The 19,004-nt window shown below is 37.5% G+C and overlaps 2 protein-coding genes across 3 annotated transcripts in view; one reads left to right on the forward strand and one right to left on the reverse strand.

The window, feature by feature from the left end:
- LOC149844881 (conserved oligomeric Golgi complex subunit 2-like) overlaps positions 1-5,431 on the forward strand; it is a 32,249-nt gene extending 26,818 nt beyond the window's left edge. The window contains exons 3-12 of the mRNA XM_089995340.1: positions 578-914; positions 1,052-1,213; positions 1,355-1,454; positions 1,889-2,104; positions 2,193-2,301; positions 2,589-2,789; positions 3,740-3,844; positions 4,416-4,538; positions 4,646-4,776; positions 4,973-5,431. Of these exons, the coding sequence (XP_089851466.1) occupies positions 578-914; positions 1,052-1,213; positions 1,355-1,454; positions 1,889-2,104; positions 2,193-2,301; positions 2,589-2,789; positions 3,740-3,844; positions 4,416-4,538; positions 4,646-4,776; positions 4,973-5,090 (1,602 nt within the window). The 3' untranslated portion in view covers positions 5,091-5,431. The remainder of the gene's footprint in view (positions 1-577; positions 915-1,051; positions 1,214-1,354; positions 1,455-1,888; positions 2,105-2,192; positions 2,302-2,588; positions 2,790-3,739; positions 3,845-4,415; positions 4,539-4,645; positions 4,777-4,972) is intronic.
- An 11,049-nt stretch (positions 5,432-16,480) lies between these two features.
- Positions 16,481-18,799, reverse strand: LOC149844882 (disease resistance protein Roq1-like). Of its 2 annotated transcripts, none has more exons than XM_089995342.1 (2): positions 18,172-18,799; positions 16,481-17,419 (listed from the first exon to the last, which is right to left on the reverse strand). In XM_089995342.1, the coding sequence occupies exons 1-2, from the start codon at positions 18,627-18,629 to the stop codon at positions 16,633-16,635; spliced, it is 1,245 nt and encodes a 414-aa protein (XP_089851468.1). In that variant the 5' UTR covers positions 18,630-18,799; the 3' UTR covers positions 16,481-16,632. The 2 variants fall into 2 exon arrangements, with proteins under 2 accessions (XP_089851468.1, XP_089851467.1); XM_089995341.1 differs by having other exon boundaries at positions 16,481-17,422.
- Positions 18,800-19,004: the final 205 nt, after the last annotated feature.

Raw genomic sequence — 19,004 nt, forward strand, 5'->3', positions numbered from 1 at the left:
TTTTGCTTTCGCCTATCTGTTAATTTTGCTTTCACCATCTTGCCTTATTGTATGTGGTGTCCTAAGTCTCCTTTGAGGATTAGCAGAAACATTTTGGTGATTGTGGATCATGTCAAGACAGTGTTCTACTTCAGGATTCTTCGTATCACAAAATTCTACAAAGGTTACCTCATTGGGCGCCACATTTTCTTGTTCTTCCCCTTTGAATCGGTGATATGGAGATCTTTGCTGAATCATCATCTGCAATATTCACAAACTTAAGATGTCTGCTCTTCAAAATTCTTTTTTTTTTATTCTTGAACAAATTCACCTTTCATCCAAATTATATGATATGGGATTATGCATTTTGGTTCTGACTGTAGCAGCTATTGTTGTTCTTTATTTTATCTTCATTGATTGTTTTGCATGCGGTAAGTGTTTACAAAAGCTTGCTGTTTTATTACAGTGTTTAAGAGTATTTCTTTTTAGGTGGTTTTCTTTTCTCTGGTTCCCCTACTCCATTTCCATTCACGATTATCTAATTCTGTGGAGCTTATACTGTATTTTCTTATATCTGTTCTATACTGTGGCAGTGCAGAATCTTCCCTTCATCCAAAACATGGAGTCACGAATTCAAAGTGCTAGTTCATCAATAGAGAATAGCTTAGGTCATTGCTTTGTAGCTGCACTTGAACATCAGGATGCAAGTGCAATTTACAATTGTTTACGTGCATATGCTGCTATTGATAATACTGAAGGAGCTGAAGAAATTTTTCGTTCAACTGTGGTATCCCCATTGATTCAGCAACTTATCCCTCAAAGCCCTTTATTGCTGGTTGATGGTGCTTCCTCAGATGAGTTAGAGGAAGATTACCAGCAAATCAAGGAACTTATTAGAAAAGATTGCAAATTTTTACTGGATATTGCTGCCACAGGTATGTTATTGTCATCTTTGTTTCTTGGAGATAATCCATTAGCAGCTTGCCTTTTCCTTTGAGTTATGGTGTTTGTTGGGTGAAGATAATGTGATCTTTCACCATGTCCTCACTGGTTACCTTTTATTGTAGTTCAGCAAACTCAGGTCTGCATGTGTTTAACTTCTTGGCCAACTCTATACTAAAGGAGGTGCTTCTTGCAATTCAAAAGGGAAAACCAGGGGCGTTATCTCCTGGGAAGCCTACAGTGTTTTTGAAAAACTATAAATCAAGCCTGGACTTCTTGGCATATCTTGAAGGTAAGTTATTGAAGAGGAAGACTTGTATTTCATTAAAGTTTCATTAATCGTAGGTCTCATTAAGGCAACTCATGCATGCCAATTATTAATAGCATTAATCTATAAATATTTCTTATTGATAAGTTCCATTTGTCATGTAAGGCTACTGCCCGTCCAGATCTGCTGTTGTTGGCTTTCGTTCTCGGCCTGTCTATGCAGAGTTCATGAAACAATGGAATATTGGGGTCTATTTCTCCTTGAGGTACATGATAGATTCATGGTTTTCAGTAGTTAATACCTTTTCTAAGCATGGGCTTCTTTTTTCACTAGAATGATACCTCTGCAAATACATTAGATTTCAGGAAATAGCTTCAGCTTTGGACTCTGCTCTGATGGTAGCTACCATCACCCCAATTCTAAATTCACATTCTATTGAGAACAATACTGGAGGTTTGACACTAAACCAAAGTCTTGTGCTTATGGAAAGCTTGAGAACCTGCTGGAAAGAGGATGTTCTTGTGCTGCTGTTGTTGGCTTTCATTCTCGGCCTGTCTATGCAGAGTTCATGAAACAATGGAATATTGGGGTCTATTTCTCCTTGAGGTACATGATAGATTCATGGTTTTCAGTAGTTAATACCTTTTCTAAGCATGGGCTTCTTTTTTCACTAGAATGATACCTCTGCAAATACATTAGATTTCAGGAAATAGCTTCAGCTTTGGACTCTGCTCTGATGGTAGCTACCATCACCCCAATTCTAAATTCACATTCTAGTGAGAACAATACTGGAGGTTTGACACTAAACCAAAGTCTTGTGCTTATGGAAAGCTTGAGAACCTGCTGGAAAGAGGATGTTCTTGTGATTTCTTGCTCAGACAAGTTTCTTAGATTGTCACTGCAACTTGTATCAAGGTCCCCTCAAACATCAGCTTTTACTAGGAAACTGCTGTTTTTATGAATTTGCAAGATGCCTGTCCTAAGCACATTTTTTTGGATGCAGATATTCGACTTGGTTGTCATCTGGACTTGCTGTTCGTAAGAAGGGTAGTGCAAGCTCAGTTTCTGGTGGTGAATGGGGCCTTGCTGCCATCCCAGATGATTTTATTTATGTAAGTGTGATTCTATTTGTAAGTATTTTTTTGTATTTTGAGCATTGCTTCTTAAGTTTTTGTAGGTTCAGATATGTACATTATTTTAAGAACAGATTGCTGTTATAGTGTTCAGGTCACTCAGTTTAGCCATATGATTAGGCAGGTTTTTCGTTTGCTATTTTGTTCAAAAAAGGTTTTTTAGGTGAAAAGCTGAATTTGAAGAATCCTGGAGGGCAAAACATTGTTATCGCTGTTTAGTTGGATTGCTAATAATTGATAATTTGGCTTTCTTTTTGAATTTCCAGGTATTGCATGATCTTGGTGTTTTAGTCTCTGATATTACTGGTGATATTTTGGAGCGAGTGCTTGACCTTCTTGCTGCTTGCCCTGCTGAAGTGCTTGCCCAAGTAAAGAGAAGCATCACACAAGCAGGAAAATATTTGGGGGATTTGGCACCTGCAGTTATGGATACTATGATTGAAGCCCTTGTCGAGAAGTCTGTGGAGGTTGGTAGTTTGCTACCCCCTTCTATTTAACATGATTTTTATATTTGTATGTCCATATGTACAAGGAGCTCTTATCTTACAAAACATATTGTGGACGTTTTCAATGTTCAACACAAATTGCTCCCCTTGTCAAAAAAATTTGTTATTTTTTTGAGAGAGAAGTAAATGCTCAGTTTTTTAATAAAATAAGAAGTAAAAAAAACAATAAATTCATGTAAAACAGAGTCATGCAATCACATATATATGCAAATTTTATGAAATGTGGGCAGTGGGCGTGAGATGCATTATAACATGTGACCAAGTTCATGAATTCCAATTGTATTTGCAGAAACTTGGAAATTTCATGAACCTGGTCATGTTTTAAGTGATGTCTCATGTTAAATGAGTGCTGATGTCATGGCTGAGTTTGTGGTCACAGCCATCATACTATAAACCATATGGTAAAGCTTTCCTACTTTCTATTTTGCCACATGGACCGATTTCTATATGAAAATTGTCTCTATCATGATCATCCTTGTTTCTGATACCAACAGTCAATATGAAGTTATAAAACTTCCAGTCTCAGCAAAGAACAGAAAAGGAAGAGGTCGATGGGCTGTCTTTCAGAAAACTGATGCCACATGTCCCTTATTATGTTTTGTATGTTAGATGTTAGCCAAATGAGGGGTTTGACCCATCATTTGGCCATGAGCAAGAAGCACAGGCCTCACTTTGAGCTGCGCCTCAAGGTTGAGGCATATGCTTCATGGTTTAAAGCACACACTTCAGGAACCCATGTGCTTCAAGCCTGCGTTCCGAGACATGAGGACTGGGCAACGCTTTGAGGCGTACACTTCAAGGCTTGAAGCGTACACCTCTAACAACATTGATTCCAACAGTGAGAATTTTTGTTCTTAAAGGGTTTAGATTTTTCTTTTTTTCCTGACATCAAGCTTAAAATTATGTTGTAGGACTTGAGGCAGCTTAAGGGAATAACTGCAACGTATAGAATGACAAATAAACCACCCCCTGTAAGACACTCGCCTTATGTATCAGGAGTTTTACGGCCTCTGAAGGTATGGTATTCTTTGTGCATTGTGTTTACCAATATCCTTTTTATGTTTCAACACTTCAACATTTGTCAATATGTGTTTATATATTTGCTTTAATTTGATCTTGTTATCAGCTTTAGTTTAATTGGTTGATATGATGGCTCATGCATTTGGATAAGAATCCTTCAGTGATATAAATGCTGGGTTATTTCTCTTCCCTCGAAGCCAAGTGAATCTGTATTAGTAGTATTTTTTTTGGGCATCTGGTTGCTCTCCGGAAGCTTGTTATGTAATCATGTGAAGTTTCAGATGATGAAACCTTAACCTTTTGTGCCAAACAAAATTGTCTTTGTAGTAGTTGTAATTGTACTTTTTTGTCTTGTATTAAAGTCTAAAGTGCTTCTGATTGTGCAACATATGTTTTTATCTTAGCCCTCTATTGCAGTTCCTTTTCTTTTTCTATTTAATTAATTTTAATCTGGTTCTCCCTTAAATGTGACATTGACGGCTTGGGAGAAGTATCTGGCTTTTTGTGTGCAGCAGCTTCCATCTGCTAGATATGTATGTCATCTTATTAGTATTTATTTGCATGTAGTCTTTTCTCGAGGGAGGGCGAGCATCATATTTGAATGAAAAAACTAGAAGAGCACTACTTGTTGGTGCTGCCGAAAAGATAACTAATCGCTACAATGAGTTGGCTGGGGATCTTGTTAGTGTGGTTAGTATGAACAAGTCCTTAAAGGATCTGAATAAGGGCGTATTTATGGATCTATCCTTTGTTTCTGTGAACTGTTTCATGTATAAGAGCTTGGTTTTGTTCTCTAGGCAAGGAAAACTGAGTCATCACTTCTGAGGATTAGGCAAGGTGCTCAAAGACGTGCTGGTGCAAGCTCAGATGCATCAGAAACCAATATATCTGACACAGATAAGATCTGCATGCAGTTATTTTTGGATATTCAGGTACCAAAGAATATCTTATTAGGCGGCATAACATGAGATATATCATGTGCAAGTTGCTTCTTCATTCCTCACTGAAGTGTATATGTATAGGTATACAACATTATGTTTGTATCTACCTACACATGCACACGCATACACATGCCTGAGTTGGTCAATGTATTACTTATTTGTTTTTTTTCTTTTCGTTATCCATCAAGAATATGGACGCAACCTATCTGCTCTTGGGGTTACAGCGGCTGACATTCCAGCATATTGTTCACTCTGGCAGTGCGTGGCTCCACAAGACAAACAGGAGCTAATACAATTCTAATGTAAGCATATGAATCTTATCCTGTTATCTCATCAGAAATACAAGTATCTTGCAAAATCTGTTCAAGCTCTTGTTCTTTTCTTTTCCAAGAAATTTTTTGAATCTTGTTGATGTTTTTTGAATTATTTTGGCAATAAATTAGTATAACAGTGATTTTGCTAAACAGGATGGGTATTTTGTAGTAAAGGAACTGTTTTGCCTTATGTTTGGCCAAGGACATTCTGTTGTTAGTTTTTCTTTCTTTCTTTGTTTTTTTTTTATTCATAGTGGTTTGTATAGAATTGGTTTGTTAATTCATAGTGGTTTGGCATAGTGGGATGGGGCCTAGGCCCTTGGCAGTGTTAAAATATGTATATATATATATATACATATACTTATATATATACATACGTATATATATACATATATGTATATATATACATTTTTCCATTTGTTGAAATACCCAATAGGGGTATTCTTGTAAAACCACATGTACCTTTTTTTGCTTTTACTTTTTTCTTTTTTCCTTTCTTTCTTTTCTCTTTTTTCTTTTTTATTTTTTCCTTTTTGTAAGACCACAAGGGCCCCACACATGTAGTCGTTGGGGCTCCAACGACTACATGGGAGCCCCTTGTGGTCCCTTCCTTGGCACTCCCTCCTCTATAAATAGAGGAGGTCTCTCCTCTTGTAAAGCATGGGTTTTTCACCCCTCTCTTTCTTTCTTCATTAATATTCAACTTATGACTTTAAGTCATTTTCTACTTTTGTGAGTTTTGTGTGTACACCTCTAGTGTTTGTGTTCTTGGCTCTTGGTGTCACTCTTAAAGAGTGCTTTTGCTATATTGGTGCTTCCGCCTCTTTTCATTACAGGCAGGTGGTCTAGGTTCAAATCCCATGAGTGCCACCCCGTGTGCAAGCCGAAGCGTGGCGACTTCCTGGGGGCAAGGTGTAAGCCCTCAGAGTTATACACTGTCAAGACAGTGACCGTAAGTACGACAGATAGACCAGCACGGCTAGGTCTCTGATCCTGGGGCAGTTTCTCCAAGTAAAAACACAAGAATTGGTTTGTTTTTACGTTCTTGATTGCAGCGGTTTCCGATTATGCATGGTGCAGCTGAAATAACATTAGCTGGTTTTATGTCTTAAATGTTGGGTGCTATTATGGTCTTCAGATTACTCACTTTATGTTTTCATGTGGTGGTGGTATTGTCTATGTTAATTTTTCTGATGATATTTTGGGTTCTATTTTTATTTATTTTAATTAGTGTAATGATTCATGTCGCAGTTTATCTTCCACAGTCGGTGGTGGTGGTTGGTTCCTTGCTATTGCTTTCATTGATTTTTCTAGCAGTTATAGTTTTCTCTCTAAGTTGGTCTGTTGCTACTTTTGTCGGTGTTTTAATTGGTTTCTTGATGTGTTTCCACTAATTATTCCATTTAAGTTGTTAAGTTCGTTTTTTGCTACTTTTGTTGGTTCTTTAATTGGTTCCTTGCTATGTTTTCACTGGTTATTCAAACTGAGGTGTGAAATTTATTTGCAAGTTTTGGTTTTTTGCTACATTTTTTTTTATATTTACATGGAGAAACCGGCCCCCAGGATCAGCGGACAGAGACCTAGCCGCTCTGGCTCTGCCCGCCATACTTACGATCACTGTCTTGGCAGTGTAAAACTCCGTGGGCTTACTATCACTATTTTTTGCTACATTTGTTGGTGCCTTTTTGTAATATTTAACAATGTCTGTTTTTGCCTCTTTCTGGCCCTCAGTCTTGTGTTAACTCAAGTTTCAGACTTGCAAGTTTTTAAACTTTAAACTATAGCATGTTATCATGCTTTGTGTTGTAAGTTTTGATAAAGAAGATTTTTAGAGTTGGCAAACTCTTTAAAAAGTTTTTGCCTCAACCGTTTGTTTCTTGGATGATGGGCTTTTCTTTGATTTTCATTTGATTGTTTGGTGGAGAAAATTCTTTGGCATTGGCTTGTACATAGTTTTAGTTTGCATTTCTTTCATTTGTTTTTCTTTTTGGTGGAGAAAAGCTTTTGGTATGGTTTGCATTTCTTTCTTTGATTTTCTTTTTAGCGTAAGGTCTTTTCAGGTTGAGTACAATTGCTGGATGTTGAATTGTGAAACTTGAGAAGTAGGCCTGTAGACCACCTTTTTAAGAAATGTATGCCGAGACATTGTAGAGTGTTGGAATAGGTATGCAGTTTTTATGAATTTTTTTAGGGTCATTGTCTTTTGTTTTTATGATCGAGTACCTAGGGACGTTCTTGTAAAAGTATCTTCAACAAGATACTTTAGTTGATAACACAATAACCTTGAAAATAAATGTGTGAACATACACACTCAAGAACACTTGTGCACAACAAGCACAACACACCGAATCACAAATGTGCAATTGCACTCATAAGATTCATAAACAACTAAAGAGGTTGGGCTATAATCCCAAATCCCTTCAAGAAATACAAGAGGAGCTGCCCATATATATAGGGCTTTGAAGGAGGCCTTGGGAGGGGCTCCACATAGTCGTTGGAGCCCCTCCAACGGTCACAAATGTGACCGTTGGAGGGGTCCAACGACTAGTGGGTTGGGCCCCTCCCAATGCATGTATAATGCATTAAATGCAAAAGCAAAAATAAATAAAAAAAAAGAAAAAAAGAAAATACAAAAAACATATTCTCGAAAAAGAATGTGTAAAATTCCTAAACTACCCTTACTATGACTATATATATTTTATATATATAATTGGTAAATACATATACATATATTATATATATGTATATGTATTACCTTATATATATAAAATATATATACGAAATTACAAGTTTGATTACATAATTTAACACCCCCCCTCAAACTTAGGGCAAGATGACCGATAGTTTGCCAAGAAGGAAGTTGAACCGCGGAGCGCACAAGGCTTTAGTAAAGAAATCTGCCAACTGATATTCGGACGTGACATAAGGAAGATCGATAACTCCTCGGAGATATGCTTCACGAACATAGTGACAGTCCATTTCGATGTGTTTAGTCCGCTCATGAAAGGTGTGGTTCTTTGCAATGTAGATTGCACTTTTGTTGTCGCAGCATAGCTTGGTGGGTCCTTCAATTTTGATCCCCATGTCTTCTAGCAGTTGGTGAATCCAAACAATCTCCATGGTAGTAGTGGCCATGACACGATATTCAGCTTCAGTTGAGGAGAACGACACCTTTTGTTGCTTCTTGCATCTCCACAAAATTAGTGAGTCTCCTAAGAACACACAAAAAGCAGTGGTAGAGTGACGGTTATTTGGGTCACCTTCCCAATCTGAGTCAGTATAAGCAATCAATTTTAAGTCAGAGGAAGAGGACAGAAAAACTCCCTTATTTAGAGTACCCTTTATGTATCTTACGACCCGTAAGATGACACTCATCTGAACGGATGTAGGCGCATGCTGAAACTGACTTGCAGTATGGACTGCATGGGATATATCTGGTCTGGTAATACTCAGATACATCAGAGATCCTACAAGCTGTCTGTAGGGTGTAGGATCCAACAGGAGAACTCCATCATCAATTTTCATCTTTGCTCCTACTACCGCAGGAGTTTCACACAGCTTCTCATCTGTAATACCTGACCTGTCAATGATCTCATAAGCAAGCTTAGTTTGAGATAAGAAATATCCTCTAAGAGAGTATGCCACTTCAATTCCCAAAAAATAAGTTAAAAAACCCAAGTCAGACATTTCAAATTTATCTTTTAAGATAGATTTTATACTTTTAACCCCGTTAGAATCACTCCCAGTGATGAGCATGTCATCAACATACAGAAGTAAAATTACAATCCCTGCATTGGATTTTCTAACAAATAGAGCAGTGTCAGTAAAACAAGAGGAAAAACCATTCTCAATCATAACAGAGTTAAATCTATCATACCAAGCCTTGGGAGCTTGTTTTAGGCCATAGAGTGCTTTCTGAAGACGAAGCACCTTTCCCTTAGGAGTCTCCATTCCAGGAGGAGCATCCATGTAGACTTCTTCGCTTAAATCGCCATTTAAAAAGGCATTTTTCACATCCATTTGATAGATGTTCCATTTGTTGATAGAGGCAACGGTTATAAGACATCGAACAGTGACCATACGAGCTACAGGAGCAAAAGTTTCTTCATAGTCAATACCATATTCTTGACTATATCCTTTTGCAACCAAGCGAGCTTTATACCTTTCAAGGGATCCATCACTTTTAGTTTTTACTTTGAAAACCCATCTGCACCCTATTGTTTTCTTGCCTTTAGGAAGATTTTGGAATTCCCAAGTTTTGGCTCTTCTCAGAGCCTCAAGTTCATTGTCCATGGCATTAATCCATTCAGGGCATTTACGTGCTTCTTCAAAATTTCTAGGTTCTATATATGAGTGGATGGCACTAAGGCAGGCTCTATATCTTGGTGAGAAAGAGTCATAGGAAATGAACCTAGAAGGAGGCCTTCTACTTCTCTCAGTTCTACGAGGGATCACTTCATTCTGAGAGGCATTGGGACTGACATCATTATATCTGTCAAGAGCACTCCTAAAGTTGTTTTGATCTCTATGAGAGTAGGTGATAGGGTCTCTAGGTAATTCAATAGGTTGATGTGACGAAGGAGACAAGGAGATGTTTTCCTCGGTTTCAAGTTCATTTGGGTTACTTTGATCTGACTCATTATCACTAGTATCATCGTCCTTATTCAATAAATCAAATAAAAAAGAATAATCCATATTTTCATTATGGGGGTCACAACGTTCAAATCCACTAACATTTTCCAAAAAACTCACGTTTCTGGAAACATACAATTTATCACTTTTGATATCATAACAACGAAACCCCTTTTGGGTTTCAGAATAGCCAAGAAAGGCACAAGGAATGGCTTTTGGAGAAAGTTTGTCATTCTTATCAGTAAGAACAAAACACTTACACCCAAAGACCCTTAACCTGCTATAATCAGGTTCCTTATCATACAAATTTTCAAAGGGAGAAATTTTGTTTAAATTTTTCGATGGAAGTCGGTTTATGAGATACACAGAGGTAAGGGCTGCCTCAGCCCAAAGATTTTTTGGAATGTTTTGAGAAATGAGTAAAGTCCTAGTTGTTTCAATGATGTGCCTGTGCTTTCGTTCGGCTAACCCATTTTGTTGAGGGGTTTTCGGACATGATTTTTGGTGAAGAATTCCAAAATTTTCAAGATAACTCTTAAATTCATTTGAGAGGTATTCTCCTCCAGAGTCAGACCTAAAGATTTTTAAACATCCATTGAATTGATTTGAAATCATCATGTGAAAACTTTTAAAGGTTGAAAAAACTTCATGTTTATGTTTAAGGAAATAGATCCAACAAAACCTAGTATAGTCATCCACAAAGATCACATAATATGAAAAACCTCCTTTTGACATCACCGGAGCCGGTCCCCATACATCGTAATGGACAATTTCAAATGATTTTGTCGTAAACATGGATCTTTGAGGAAAAGGCAAACATTTCATTTTCCCAAGAATGCATTCATTACACAAAAAGTCACTTTTACAAAGATGTTTAACAAAAGGCAAATACGAGATTTTAACAATATTGGGATGACCCAATCTCTTATGCCATACATGAATGTCTTTGTTTTGGACGACGTTGCAAAATTGACTCTTGGGAACTTGAAGAAAATCTAAGGTCTCCTCTTCTAGAGCCTTCCCCAATCAATCTCCCGGACTGGCGATCCTGTATCCAACATTTATTAGAAGAAAATTTTATATCGCAACCATGGTCCGAGAGTTGGGAAACGGAAAGAAGATTTAGGTTAAGGTTTGGGATAAAACGAATTTTTGGAACAAAGAAGTCTTGTTTTTCAAAATTACCTATTCCTTTAATCTCAAGAGATGTACCGTTCGCGGTTGATACAAAGGATGGAAAAACATTTTTAGAAAAATTTGAAAGAGTGCAATAACTAGGGGTCATGTGAAAGGATGCCCCGGAATCTAAAAGCCAAGATGTCTTACCAGGGGAAGAGGATGACATAGCGGCTCCGGAAGTACCTCCCTTGAGAAGAGGTTGTAGGGCTTCCACGATTTGTTGAAGAGAAAGAGACTCACTTGATAAAGAGGGTCGTTCTTCAACTTGAGATGCCATAGCCGTTGCAATCAATTTCTTCCATTTAGGACACAAGGGTTTGATATGTCCGGGTTCTTTACAATGATAGCAAGTTACTTTGCTATAGTCTCTTTTGCCATACCGATCATTTCCTCCTTGACCTTGATTCTTGAAATGAGGAGGTCTATAGGTCCTCATGTTATTTCCCGGTCTTGACACGGCATTAGCCATTTCACCATCTTCTTGAGTAGAGGAAGTAACAAGAATGCTAGGATTATTTTTGCCAATCCCCATACGGGTTTCTTCACCACTTAGCTTGGTGATAACATCTTCGAGTGAGGGGGATGTGAAGGCGGAGAGAAGAGAGGACCGAACTTGTTCAAATTCGGGTCTAACGCCATTTAAAAAATTGAAGAACCGGTCTTCTTCAAGTTGTTTGTGCCTTAATTCGATTGCCTCACCACTCGATTTAGGTTCAAGGATTGCGAGCTCGTCCCAAATAGAGGATAATTCGGCAAAGTACTCCCGAATGGTCATGTCATTTTGTTGGAGAGTCAAAGCCCTCTTTTGGAGAAAGTACTTGTGGGATAGATCTCTTGAGGTGTACATTTTCTCAAGATATACCCAAGCTTCGGAAGCCCTTTTAAATTTGATGATGTTGGCATTTATCTTGGTCTCAACGGATGATAAAATCCAAGATAAGATCTTGAAGTTCTTCATTTCCCAATCATCATGTTTCTTAGAATACTCTTCAAGGGCCTTTTGTCTTTCATCCCCTTCAAGGATCTTAATATCCCCTCCTTCAACAATGGTAATTTTGGGTTCCGGTTCCGGTATGGATCCATGAACATAACCCCAAAGCCCCTTTCCTTTAATATGGGCTTCCATATTACCGGCCCAAACATGATAGTTTGAGCCATTAAGCTTAAACCCAAGACAGAAATGAGTCTTTTTCGCCCATTAGAGAGGAAAGAATGCAAGAGATAGTATGTACCTTAATTACTTTTTGCGTCTTTCTTGACAAAAGAGGCTCTTAAAATATTGCTCGAAGAAGATGATCCTCTTTGATTTCAAAAAACTTGAAGGCACGCTTCCCGAGGAATGCAAAAGAAGGCGAGTCGCAATTCTTCTTCTTCAACGAGGCTTTGATACCATGTAAAAGTATCTTCAACAAGATGCTTTAGTTGATAACACAATAACCTTGAAAATAAATGTGTGAACATACACACTCAAGAACACTTGTGCACAACAAGCAAAACACACCGAATCACAAATGTGCAATTGCACTCATAAGATTCATAAACAACTAAAGAGGTTGGGCTATAATCCCAAATCCCTTCAAGAAATACAAGAGGAGCTGCCCATATATATAGGGCTTTGGAGGAGGCCTTGGGAGGGGCTCCACATAGTCGTTGGAGCCCTTCCAACGGTCACAAATGTGACCGTTGGAGGGGTCCAACGACTAGTGGGTTGGGCCCCTCCCAATGCATGTACAATGCATTAAATGCAAAAGCAAAAATAAATAAAAAAAAAGAAAAAAAGAAAATACAAAAAACATATTCTCGAAAAAGAATATGTGTAAAATTCCTAAACTACCATTACTATGACTATATATATTTTATATATATAATTGGTAAATACATATACATATATTATATATATGTATATGTATTACCTTATATATATAAAATATATATACGAAATTACAAGTTTGATTACATAATTTAACAGTTCTCTGGTGGACAATGATGAAAAAAGGTGTTTCTCTCAAGTACATTAGTATAATTAAGGATATGTATGAAGGAGTAGTAACCAATGTCCGCACTTGTGGAGGGGTGACAACCGATTTTCTTATAACGGTTGGGTTACATCAAGGATCTGCTTTAAGCCCTTTCCTATTTGCTATAGTGATGGATGAGCTTACGAGATCAATTCAAGAAAATGTGTTGTGGTGTATGTTGTTTGCTGATGATATTGTTTTGATTGATGAGTCTAGAGCTGGGGTTAATGCTAAGTTAGAATTATGGAAACAAACATTGGGAGCAAGAGGTTTTAAGTTGAGTAAGAGTAAGACAAAATATATGGAATGTCGGTTTAGTAAGCAACATAGTAGCGATGAGAGTGTAGTGAAGCTTGGTGAGCAAGAAATACCCGTGGATGATTGTTTCAAATATTTGGGATCTATCATTCAAAAGTATGGATAAATTGATGAAGATGTAAATTATAGGATAAAGGTTGGGTGGATGAAATGAAAAAGTGCAACTGGAGTGTTGTGCGATCGTATAATGCCATTGCGGTTGAAGGGAAAGTTTTATAGGACGACTATTAGGCCCGCTTTACTATATGGTATAAAATGTTGGGCTGCCAAGAGACATCATATTCAAAAAATGAGTGTAGCTGAGATGCGTATGCTTAGATGAATGTGTGGAAATACAATAAAAGATAAGATTCAGAACAAGGAGATACGTAATAAGGTAGACGTTGCACCCATTGAAAATAAGATGAGAGAGAATCGTTTACGGTGGTTTGGACATATTCGGCGAAGGCCTAATGATGCTCCAGTTAGAAGGATGGAGAAACCAGAAAATATATTAGTTAAAAGAGGCCGGGGTAGGCCTAGGAAGACTTGGATGAAGATGATAGGAAAGGATGTGAAGGCTTTGAACCTCACCGAGGACATGGCATTGGATAGAAATGATTGAAGGAGAAGGATTCATGTGGAAGACCCAAAATGATTTTCTTTGTTGGTTCATATCACCGACCCCAATTGTTTTGGGATGAAGGCGTAGTTGTTGTTGTATTGTCTTTTGTTTTTCTTGGGGTCGTCTGTTTTTTCATTTGGTTGAATGGTGTTGAACAACCTTTTTATACACTGCTTTGAATGTTTGCCATTTTTGTGAAATGGCTCTGTTTGGGAAACTTGCTTTGGCATGGAAACCACCATTTTCATGGGTTGTCAAAATATGGTTTTGCCGAAACATAGTGTAGAGTATTGGGGTTGCCCAAAAGACCACTTGGGAATGGTGTTAAAATGTGGTGACGAGGCTGCCAACTCCATACCCAATGCAGTGTATTGGCAACACCAGTGCTCCTAGACAGCTAAAGAGCATGAAGACACAGTGGAAACCATAACATAATGAAATGAAACAAGACCAAGAGCAAATGAGTGCTTCTTATGGACTTACAAGAACACAACCAAATCACAAAGTATTAGTTGGAGCTATCCCTATCATGCTCAATCCCTATGTAAGCAAAAGAAAAATATAAAAAATAAAAAGGAACACAGTTAGCCCTTAACTGGCTGACCATTTATTTCAAAGTGAAATAACCAAAATACCCTTGATGGATATTTCGGTTTACATACATTAGAATATATATATATATATATATATATATATAAAATCTTAACACCTTCTCTCAAACTCATGGTGTAACAACCGAGAGTTTGGCAAGTAAGAAGTAAAATCTAGGTGACAAAAACGTTTTAGTGAAGTTCGTCAGTTGATACTCATATGTACCATATGACAACATGATGGTCTTTTTCAGAAATTCTACATGAGCGTAGTGACAATCCATTGCAATGTGTTTGGTTATTTCATGGAATGTATAATTGCTTGCAATGTATACTGCATTCTTGTTGTCATAACACAATCTCGAGGGTTCTGCAATGTGAACTCGAAGTCTTTTAATAATTGTCTCAACTATACTAATTCAGACGTAATTATCGTCATGACACGATACTTTGCTTTAGTGAAAGTGAAGACCACCTTCAAGTGCTTCTTGTATCTTCATGCATTGGAGTATCACTTACAAAAGAACAAGATCTAGTGGTTGAACGTTTATTATTCACATCCTCTAATAAGAATTGAAATGTGCAATAACTTCTAACGGGGAAGAAGATGAAAGAAATAATTCATACTTAATAGAATTTCTAATATATCTAATAATCCTCATTACAACACTCATATGTACTGTAGTGGGTGCATGCTGAAATTGACTAATAAAATAAATAACATGATAAATATCAAGACAGGTAATAGATAAGAAGCTTAGAGAGTGTGTATGTGTGATTAGAGTTTGATATAGGGTTAGGGTTTGATTAGGCACGAGAGAAAGAGCAAAGAGAAAGTGAGGGAGTAAAACTCATGAAAGAGGCGGATGACTAGAGATAAGAAAGGGGGAAGCTTCCTTCTCCTTCTATTTGGGTTCCCCTAATTGGTGGTCCCCACACTCCTCTGCTCACTCCACTAACTCCCTTTTGCGCCTTTCACATGGAAAGAAGATGAAAGAAATAACCTATATTTAATAGAATTTCTAATATATCTAATAATCTTCATTACATAAATCATATGTATTGTAGTGGGTGCATGTTGAAATTGACTAACAGAATGAATAGTATGATAAATATCAGGCCGGGTAATAGAGAGATAGGATAAAGCTCCAATCATTTATCTACATGGAGTTCGATTCTTCGTACGCTTCTCATCATCTTTCCATGTCTGAGAGCTCTACACACATACGTTAGAGTATTTTCTTATATCTTAAAATTGTAGGAATCAAACACCTCAAAATTTGTTGGGATGAGAAAATCCTAAAAAAATGTTGGATATTGACTCCTCCAAAAATCGTTAAGGCTAGACTCCTCCAAATACCTTGAATTTGAGTTTCCCCAAAATCATCAATGGGGTTTCATAAAAAAAATGTTGGAAATAAGCTCCACTCAAAATCATTGGGAAAGAACCTCTCTTGAAACGTCAATGAAGAGCTTCTTCTACACGTCAAGGGTGTCTTCAAGAATCATCAATGGAGCTCTTCTCCAAAAACCGTGAAGGGCGTTGAGAGAGAGAGAGAGTAATGTGAGATGAGAGAGGGTGACATGAATAGAGGGAGATGGCTATGGGGCGAGTGGTGTAGCCTAGGGCAAGAGAGAGAGAGAGAGAGAGAGAGAGAGAGAGAGAGAGAGAGAGAGAGAGAGAGAGAGAGAGAGGAAGGGAGTGAAACTCATGAAAGAGGGCGACGGCTAGAGATAGGAGAGGGGGAAGCTTCCTTCTTCTATTTGGGTTCTCCTGATTGGTGGTCCCCACACTCCTCCACTCACTCCACTAACTCTTTTTTGTGCCTCCCACTTAGATCCTCTTTTTCAAGCGGGTTCAAACTCATGATCCATTTGGGCAACCCACACTTGGGTCCCTACTAGGTCTAAATACCCTAATTAGACCCAATTTAATTCTAAATGGGTATTCAAACTTAAATTAAATTAAAAATATAATTTCAATGCCAATTAAAATTTAAATGAAATTTAAACATAAATTAAGATTGCAAACCATATTTGGTACAAAATTTCACTTTAATTTATTTAATAGTCATTAAAAATTCATAGAAAATTCTTGGGTATTACATAAAATAAAAAAATAAAAACAAATTGCTAATCTTTTCAGGAAAATACCCTCTACCATTATAGATTGTGTTCACAAAACCTTCTATTTAACAGAAGTGAAGAAATGCTTCAATCTGCCCAACAAGTTTTCATATTCAGCTGTGCCTGTTTTAGCAGATAAGAGAAAGCCTAACAGTTCAAGTACTGAGGGTAGCCCATTTGCAGCCGATACGATTCTCTTGGAGACCTCTACGTATTCTTCTGTTGGTTGTGATCTTCCAAAAGCATGCCAGCTTAAGAGTTGAAGAGATTCAGCATCATTCAATGCTTTGATATGATACATATCGTTTATGTTCATGCCATGTAACCTTAGTATTTGAACATCTCTGGTTGTGATAATGATCCTGCTTCCTAAACCAAACCATTCTATTTTGCCTGCTAATGCAAGGAGTTGGTTTTCATCGTCAACATCATCAAGAACAACCAGAATTCGCATGCAATGTAAGTGTTCTTTCATCATGATCATGTCTCGAAACATGCTAGTTTTTGTTGGACCTTTGTCTCGTAGAATTTGAGAAACAAGTTGACGCCGCAAGTGCACTAACCCGTTGGTTTGTTTTGATGCTTCACTGATGTTACCAATAAAACAAGCTGCTTCAAATCTATTAAAGATTTTGCTGAAGATAGCCTTAGCTACCGTCGTCTTTCCTATCCCCTTCATGCCATGAATTCCAACCATTCGAACATCATTAGCTTCAGTATTAAGCAATTCCATTGCCTCTTCTACACGAGAATCAACACCAATTGGGTGTTCAGGCATGTCCGTTAGAGCAGGATTAAGCATACACAGGATCTTTCTAACAAGCACGTCAATTAGCATTTCCTCATCGCTGCTAGTTTAAAAAAAAAAAAATGTTAGCAAAGAAAGCTTTATGATTTTCCTTTTCTGTATCAAATCACCATTTTTTATATAGTCATGTAGGAGAAAGGATGACATGGTCACAGAATCTACTGACGAAACAATTACTATGAAAAATGGTCCTTTCAACCGTACCACCTGAAAAACATAAAGCAGTAACAACCAGAAGCTTGTGTCTGGTCTTAAAGGGATGATTTGGACTAAAAGATCTCAACTCTCAAGATCAAATCTCTTGGAGCATGCTATGAACAGAAAAGTATTTTCATCATTAAATCTCATAAGTTTGATACAAGATTCTGTGACCAGAAAAAACTGGTTAACATGTAACTCTAACTTGGGAGTCAACTCGGATGACTCGGGAATTTTCCTTTTTAAATGTAATGAACAATTTAAGAAATAAAAGAGATATTCAAATCATGGTTATGAAAAAGTAATATTAATATGATCTGGCCGTATTAGTGTTATCAAAACTTGTTAGAAATACCATGAAATTTTCTACCATCTCTGACTAATGACTGCTTTAATTTCAAGCTGAGGTTATTGTCTCACGAGACCAATGTTTGCAGAAAAAAGGAAAACAAAAACACAAACAAAAACAACCCAAAGAAGAACGGGAACAAGGGACGGTTGTGTTGTGTGGTGGGAGGGACGGCAAGAGGTTTGGTGTGAGAGAGAGAGAGAGAGAGAGAGAGAGAGAGAGAGAGAGAGAGAGAGAGAGAGTACCCATCAAAAGCGTTCTTGAGATCAAAACCTGGAATCTCTGTCACAAATCTTAAAGCGTTTTCCAAGTCCATCGACGTCCTCTCATCCAATTGGTGGCCATGTGTCGCTGCCTCGAATGCTCCTCTTTGATGCCGGATGTCAGAAGGATCGACGTTGTAGAAGACAGGAATGATCAGCTTGTTGCACTCCACCATCTTGGTGAGCTCCATCAGGCACCTCCTTGATTTGGCATAGAACTTGGACAGTATGGGTATGCAGATGAACGATCCTTCAATGAGTCCACAGACATGGTCGTCCATCATCCCTTGGCTCTTTGATCTCTTTGTATCCATGATCACATGGATGCCTTTCTTGTTCAGAACATCCAAAAGGCAGTTCATGAAGCCCTTGTCAGTGGTCTCTCTCGCAAAACTGAGGAACGCTTGGTATTGCGAAGCAGCAGCAGAAGAAGAAGCCATCCACAGTATTGATTGAATTTTAAGAAGAAGAATAACGGTGGAGTGGATTGTGCTAGAGAAGATGATGGTGGCAACTAGATGAGATGCACGCCCAGTCGCAGATCATTATAAGCCCTAACAGATGGAAGACCATTTCCAACCATGGGCTTTCGCGGTTCCTTCTTTCAAGAACAAATTCTTCTCAAAGTCAACTATGATGGTAATGCTGTCCCTCAGCTTGCCATAATAAATAAATAATAAGTTGGACCCAGTCTTTAAATAATAATAATAATGAGAACCAACTTATTGATCACAAGTTTTTAATAATAATAATAATAATAATAATAATAATAATAATAATAATAATAATAATATTATTATTATTATTATTATTAT

Source organism: Nuphar pumila, chromosome 2 (assembly GCF_984573655.1).
Source record: "Nuphar pumila chromosome 2, dmNupPumi1.hap1.1, whole genome shotgun sequence".
NCBI lineage: Eukaryota > Viridiplantae > Streptophyta > Magnoliopsida > Nymphaeales > Nymphaeaceae > Nuphar > Nuphar pumila.